The 7,714-nt window shown below is 32.8% G+C and overlaps 1 protein-coding gene across 1 annotated transcript in view; it reads left to right on the top strand.

The window, feature by feature from the left end:
• Positions 1-993: 993 nt before the first annotated feature.
• The window catches only part of LOC111392806 (pumilio homolog 24-like), an 11,333-nt gene continuing 4,612 nt past the window's right edge, over positions 994-7,714 (top strand). Inside the window, exons 1-7 of the mRNA XM_023018203.1 lie at positions 994-1,305; positions 2,600-2,653; positions 6,202-6,263; positions 6,394-6,475; positions 6,581-6,704; positions 6,820-6,903; positions 7,241-7,381. Of these exons, the coding sequence (XP_022873971.1) occupies positions 1,081-1,305; positions 2,600-2,653; positions 6,202-6,263; positions 6,394-6,475; positions 6,581-6,704; positions 6,820-6,903; positions 7,241-7,381 (772 nt within the window). The 5' untranslated portion in view covers positions 994-1,080. The remainder of the gene's footprint in view (positions 1,306-2,599; positions 2,654-6,201; positions 6,264-6,393; positions 6,476-6,580; positions 6,705-6,819; positions 6,904-7,240; positions 7,382-7,714) is intronic.

Raw genomic sequence — 7,714 nt, 5'->3', positions numbered from 1 at the left:
GAAAAAAGGTTCGTTCAAGTGATATAGACAAGCATTCGTGTATGTATTTCACAAAGTAATCTTGAATGAGGATGAAATAGACAACCACTACAATATGTATTTCCAACAGTAATCTTGAATAAAATTTTCGTGTTCTTCAGTCAATGCACCTTCTCACTCGTGTGACATTGATTTCTTGTGTTCCATTTCCACTTCAATTAATGCTAGCTTCACGACTCACATGATGCCATATTATTCCTACATAGAATTCTTGTAATCATTAATCTTCAAAAAATGGTATACGATGATGTGTGCCATTTCAATATTTTAATAATAATAAAAAATGATATCATTTTCAGACATATCCAAAAGATTAGTGAAGTTCATGGTTAGAAAAAAAATGCAAATCCAAACACTCGATGGAGGACAATAACATGCAATTTACATATATAGTACACACATTCACATTTTATGATGGACCACAATAAACACAAATTGGTTTCAAGATTGAGATCATGTACATGTTATTGATTTTACTTTCAATTGCAAAATATTTGAAAACTACTGTACTCTCAAAATCGAAAACAAGATCACCAACCCAAATCTCTGATTACTTTTTGGAAGCCACTTAATTCTCCAATACATGTATCAAACCTAATCACAGATTCTCCTCATATGTGTTGTCCATTCTCCATTTAATTTTTTTTCAACATCCTCTGATTTGGGGATGAAATAAATGCACTGTAATGGGTAGTGTTTTTGAATTTTTTTCAGTTACAATAATTAATGGGAGCAATTACAAGAAACAATATATTCAATTTAATTATATTATTACACAGTAATTTTTATACATATTCAAAGTTTGTAGTACATTTAGAATTGTTATTTTTAATTGGGGTATATATGATTTTTTTCCCAACAAACAAAAGAAAGAAATTTAGTTCAGGCCCACAATCTTTCGGCCCATATTCTTCTCTTAAGAGCCCAGCTCATACTAAATACCCTCGCAAAACCCTTGAAAGAGAGATACAGAGGAGTAAAAATCAACAGAACCTTCTGAAAATTTTCTCGTATAGAAGAATTCCGAGCTTCAACTTGTCAATGGCGGCGAAGCCCGAGAAGAAGAGAAAGTCAGCTCCGGGTTCGAAATCGGAAGCGGGGAAATCACACCCTAAAAAACCGAAAGTAATTGGAAGCAATATTCTGAATAAAGTTTCAAAAAAGCCATTAAAATCACCTGGAAAAGAACATATACATCATTCAGGAAAACCTAAGGTGCAGAAAGGCGACGTGGACGATAAGAAACTGCGTCGTTTACAGGCAAAGGTTTGTTTTTTTCTTCTTATTATGCAATGTAGGAGTCTGTATATAAGTGGTTATCACGTGGGTTTTTATTTTATTTGGATTGTTTATTATAGAGTTTTAAGCTGCATTTATTCGCCCTTAAAATGATAAGGAAAATTTGTGGTTGGTATAATATGGGGAATAATAATGCATGCTGCTGAAGTGAGGTACAAGTGCTGGAGCATGAAGATATACTTCAAAAATTGTACTGTGCACTGGCATTATCAATTATGCCTCGGCAGAGTGTAATTTGTGTATTTTGGGAGTGAAATTCCACTGGGGGCTCATGAAACCTTCTATGTAGTCCATTAAAGAATAGAAGCAGAAATAACAGAGTGAAGCTAACCTCAAAATTCAGAAAGATGAGGTGGAAAAGAAGCATCTCGATCATGAGCAAAACTTCATTCCTTTTTTATCTTGACCTCGAGAGTTTGCCTTTATGTATGGCTATGTTGCTTAATAATTACTTGGTTTATGTTTTATGGATAATGGCGTGGCAAGGCAAAGATTGGTTAGGGAAGTATGACTATAAATGCTAGAGCAATTATTTGCCTTGATGGAGCAAGGTGCAGGTAATGGACCACGTATTTCATTTTTGATAGTTTGTATTCTGTGCTCTGTGTTAGAAAATTGCCTCTAGCTTTAGTATTTCTTGGTTGGTAATTTATAGTCGAAAGTCGTAGTTATTGGTTGATAGCTAAATCAAATCCCAGAAACTGAGAACTAGTGCCAAAAATAACCTCAAGTAATGTCCCAAAGAAGGTTCTCCACAAACCATTTAAAATAACTAGGAAAAACCTAGATAGTGAAAAACGAAGAGAGATGAGTATGGTGGAGAAAACACCTTTGTTTAGTTCTTTTTCTTGCTCTGCCACATCTTTGCGGGTCTGAAAACTGGTAATGCTTCTTCATTTGGTGAATTTTAATGATTGATGCTAATTTATTTTTGGTTAAATAAAAAACATAAAACTGGGTTTGGAGCTCAAAAGGACATCATGTCGATACTTTTTATGCAAGGTACAACCAATGAGGCTGTGACACTACTTTGATGTCTCCATGCTCTAAAGCCTGCTCCTTTGTCTTTTTTTTTTGCAAGTGAATCAGAACAGTATTTTTACGGCTTAAGTTCAATTTTTGTCACTTGCCTGATATATTGTTTGCAAATTAAATTATTAATGGTGCATGTATTGCTTTGACTAGATAATATGTGAGATAGTGTATTGGATAGCATCGACTTTGCCATTTTTTAGTTTCCACCTGTGTGGATTTTTTCCAGGAACTAGCTGAAGCTAGGAAAAAGAAGAGGAAGAGACATTACACACTGGAGCAGGTATATTTGTATTTTATCTACTAAATTTACTATTTTCTATTCTAGTTTTGAGTTGCAATCTACTGTAGCCTCTTGGGTTTTACCGTTTGAAAAATAGTAATTTAAAATATGGCATTGGAAATTTTGATAAAAAATTGTCATTTTTTATCCCTTACTAACTTAGTTGATTTATTTTTCAAAGATAAAGATCGTGCACGAGGATACTCTTGGTAATGTCTGTATGTATATGCGTATACACATGCATATGTAGAGACTTAGGCCCTGTTCTCTTTACTGTTTTCGGGCCGTTTTCTATTTTCGATTTTTCAAAACGGTGAAAATATGTTCTCTTTCCCGTTTTCGAAAATTCGTTTTCGAAAACGAAAAAAAAATTGTGAAGAAAACACAAAACGACTTTTTTGTCGTTTTGGGCGTTTTCAGTGTAAAACTTGAAAAAATTGAAAACGTGGGAAACACTTCCCTTTTTTTTTTTCTTTTTTTTTTTGTGGAGGTGGTGTGGTGATTCTCAAATTTAAAAAAAAAAAAAAATTAATTTTTTTTTTTTTAGGTGATGTTGTAGTGATTCTCAAAATTTCAAAAAAAAAAAGTTCATTTTTTTTTGTTTTGAGAAACTAACAAAAAGAACACATTTTCAACAATTTCAAAACAAACACTCAAAACACAAAATTCAAAATGAATTCAAAACTCAAAACACAACTAAAATACAAAGAGAACACCCCCTTAATATCTGACACTTTTGGTCATCCAGTCACCGTATTACATCTCTTGTTTTCACAACATACATTCGAACTTATCCACCATCATCAAACATGGACTGTTCACATTTTTTGCCGTGCGTCTCATGTACTTCTTAAGTCTATCTGTATCATTTTGTGATTGCATGTTTGCCTAAGCTTAACATTTTTATCTATAATGCAAAAGTTTGTTTTAGAATAATTAAATTCACTAAACCCTGCATCACAGTCAAAATAAGTATAATTTTTCCCTTAAAAATTAAGGAAAAATTAAATCCCCAAACATGTTTTGAAACAAAGCCTTTGTTTGGGTTTCATTATAAGTTGTAATTTTCGATCAAAGTTATACTTTAATTTTAAACACACATCCACAACTGCTAACCACTTATTATCCACCCATTTCGTGTACCCATTACTTCTCTTATTAGATCTCGTTATTAGGAGATTATAATGAAGCCCAAAAAAACACAAAACTTTCTGAAAAAGTAAGGATGCGGTTGGTTTGGCATTTTCGGGCCATTTGCCCTTTTTCATTTTCGATAATGCGGAAAATGCGTTTGGTCTGTCATTTTCAAAAATGCATTTTCGAAAATGAGTTAAAATTTATAACTGAAAATACAAAATGACTTTTTATCATTTTGAGCTTTTTCGGTTATAAATTCTCAAAACGCGGAAAATGCCCAAAACGTGTCGTTTTAGGGGAAAACTAAAAATCGTTTTGAAATTGAAAATGGAAAATGGAAAACTAAACCAACCGCCACCTAAATTATTTGACTTTTAACTTCAACCTGACATACACTTTTGTAAAGCCACTGGGCTGAGGGGTTTATTATATCTATATAGGGAACATGTGCATTACAAAGTCTCCCTGTTGAACTGCATATGGCTATGTTTCACGCAATGAGAATGGATTGCAGATTTGCAGTTATCATAACGATAGGCTTCTTTGGTTTAGCAAATAACAAATTAAGCATTGTTCTCAATAATCCTTATGATACAATTTTAAGGGGCTTCAAATGATGTTATGGGAACTTATTTACATTGTAGAAGTTCTATTGTTACAAATTATAACCGTGACTAAAGTAGGAGTGCTACCATTTCTATGAAAAAGGTCAGCGTTTACACCTTATCGTCTCACATTGACACTTTTTTCTCATTAAAAAATAAATATATTAGAGAGGCCATAGGAAAAGAAATGGCATCTGGATAGCTAGGTTCTATGTTCCAAACTACAAGTGTACCACCACATTTCAGTACGATCTCACCATTATGTTGTTTACAGGGGGTTAAGGGACATATTGTAACGCCTCGAACTCTTTTTCATTATTATTGTTATTTTTTAAATAAAAATGAGCTCAAAGTGCTACCAAAACTTTTCTCTATCTAATTTAGGCGGAAATATATCGAAAATATTTGATTTCAAATTATTAAACAACATAATAAATATCGTGCATAAATATTAACACAAAGATATTCTTTATATAAATTGACTATTGTCTTTTCTAGAAATTTTACTTGAAGACCACATTAGCATCGCTCCGTCAATCTTCCACACGTCCTCACGACCCGTTCTTATCTGAAAATATTGTAAGAGTGAGTATTTTGAAAACACTCAGTAAGAATACGCGCACATCCTTTTTCACATGATATAAATATAAAAATAGTATAACATACCAACATTTTTTAGGAATTTCTTAAGAATCCCCATATCCCGTAGGATTTAACTTCTTTTCTTTGACCTGACGGTCTATCCGGAAGTATTTAACTTCTTCTCTTTGACCTAACGGTCTATCCCGAAGGATTTAACATAGCATTCGACCCGAAGGCCTTAAAGTATCTCATGCCAAATTTACATAAATATCAAGGAATAAGAATTTACCACTTGCACCATGTATTCTTATCTCAATTGACACCAAAGAATTTCTGAAAATGATTTATGAAATAAAATGATATTCCTTCTCAAAAGTATGAGTGTGTGTAGACGTGTGAAATACTAATAATCTGTATGAGTAAAGGAGAATTTGTCACCTCAGTGCTCTCATATCCACTTTTATACACAGAACATGTGATTATAGAGATTCTAACGTAATTTGATGTTAATTAGGTTTTATGTGGGTTAATTACTCTATCACTAATGAGCTTAATAAATTTTAAATTGTAAATTATAAATTTTCGTTTCATTTCCCCAAGTAACCGTATGAATTAAATTGGAAATGAAAGTTTTGTTTTTATTATTTTATTATTATCTATATTAATAAAATATTAAATACCAACACTTTTTCTGTTTATTAGAATAACTCGGACATACTAGCTCAAAATTACTTTTTCTTAATTCCAAATTATACTATTTGACAAGAGCTATAAAATGAGTATAATATCGATATATTTTTAATAACTTTTAAAATACTTAAATATTCGATCCAAATAAGTTACGATAAATTAAAAATATACGCTTGCGGAATAAACCATTTATGCAAATAAGTGGGACGTGTATATCACTTCAACTTTTCGACTTTAGTGTGACGACAGTGTTGGACATGGATTATTTTATTTGTTAAATTACCAACCCACGTGGAAAAATTTAAAATTCGGAGTGTTACACATATATTAACCCTAATCTTGACATTGTAAATTACTTTTTGACGACGAAGCATTAGGTGTAAACAAAATGACTTTCACCCTTGCTATCTGTTATCATGCTTTTGTGGATACCGTATCACTTCTGCATCAATAAGTTCATCACGATTTCTTTAGTTCCCTTTTTGCTAAAAGTAATTCTCTGTTGACTGTCATTTTTTAATTCTCTTTTATCAGGAACTTACCTCACTTTGGGAGAAGATGCGAGTTCGAGATATTAAAAAAGAAGATAGATCCAAGTGTGTATAATTCACTTGTCAAATTCTTGCTACAACTTCTAGTTTTTCTTTCCTGCGATTATAAAGAATTTTTTCTTTAACCTATCGTCAATATCATTTGTTCATTTTTCAATATTTTTGAGCGTTCCAGGCATGTGAGTGAAGCACTCGAGAAGATGAAGGGGAAGATCCGTGAAATTGCAAGCTCCCATGTTTCATCTCGTGTTCTTCAGGTTTTTATGCCTGCATCCTCCGCATATCGATTCGTCTCTAATCTATTTAAACTTTGAAGTTATGTCATACACAGTGCTTTATTGATTTATGTCCTTGAACTTTAGACTTGTGTCAAACATTGTACGCAAGATGAAAGAAATGCTGTGTTTACGGAGCTCCGGCCCCATTTTATTTCCCTGGTCAGCAATACTTATGCGGTTCATCTAGTCACAAAGATGTTAGATAATGGTATGTCCTCCCAAAAATTATGCTAACTCTTCTCTTGAGTTAGTCCTCTCCCTCTTTCCCATATTTATTTGATATTTAATTGTGATCTATAGAACATCATTTTACTGGTTTACAGCATCCAAAGAACAGCTAGCAGAATTTATCTCCTCTCTCCATGGGCATGTTGCTTCTCTTCTTCGACAAATGGTTGGTTCACTTGGTATGATAATTATTAACTTCTGCAATATCTGTGGTGACTAATTGCAACAGCGAATTGCCTCCAAAATCTGAATCTTCTGTATTCACTTAAGCATCATGTCTTGGCGTCCACTCTCATTTTTAAGAGAACATAATTTTGAAGATCTAGATCTATAAAGAAAAATTGTGTAGAGCTTTTGAATTCTCAGTTTAAGACCCAATATCGTTTTAGTTATTATTTTCAAGCACTATCATTCTTTTCTTCAAGCTCCACCATACAACATTTATTTTGACGAAGCAAGATCTCTTTTATTTTGGTTACTCATATTCCTGTATTTTATACTGCTTTGTTTGTGTAGTTATTGAACATGCTTATAGTTTGGGGAGTGCAACACAGAAGCAAGCTCTTCTCATGGAGCTATATTCGCCTGAACTTCAGTTATTTAAAGATTTGGTCACGATGAAGGAGACCAGGTATATAATTTATTATTCATCATGTGGTGCTTGAGTGACTGCTATTATTAATTCTCTTTTAATAATATGCGCTCTTTCTCAAAGCTGAAGTTTCCTCACATTGAGTTACTAGGAACTTGAAAATTGTACTTGAAAGACTTGAAACAAAGGCAGTTACCAATGTGGAGTGAAAAAATTTGTTCCATATCTTATAGTCTAGCATTGGGTTCGGGTTTTGGATAAGCATGCCAAGTTTTACTAATATGAATTTTGAGTTTCTTTATGTGACTTGAGAGAATAAGTGTGGACGTTATTTTAATGGACACTAACTTAAACTCTATAGTGTAAAAGTGTACCCCTTTGGTTGGGAGCTCGAGAAC

This window comes from Olea europaea, chromosome 4 (assembly GCF_002742605.1).
Source record: "Olea europaea var. sylvestris chromosome 4, O_europaea_v1, whole genome shotgun sequence".
Taxonomy (NCBI): Eukaryota; Viridiplantae; Streptophyta; class Magnoliopsida; order Lamiales; family Oleaceae; genus Olea; species Olea europaea.
The sequence above is the reverse complement of the archived record's forward strand: the minus strand, read 5'-3'. Positions and strand labels throughout refer to the sequence as shown.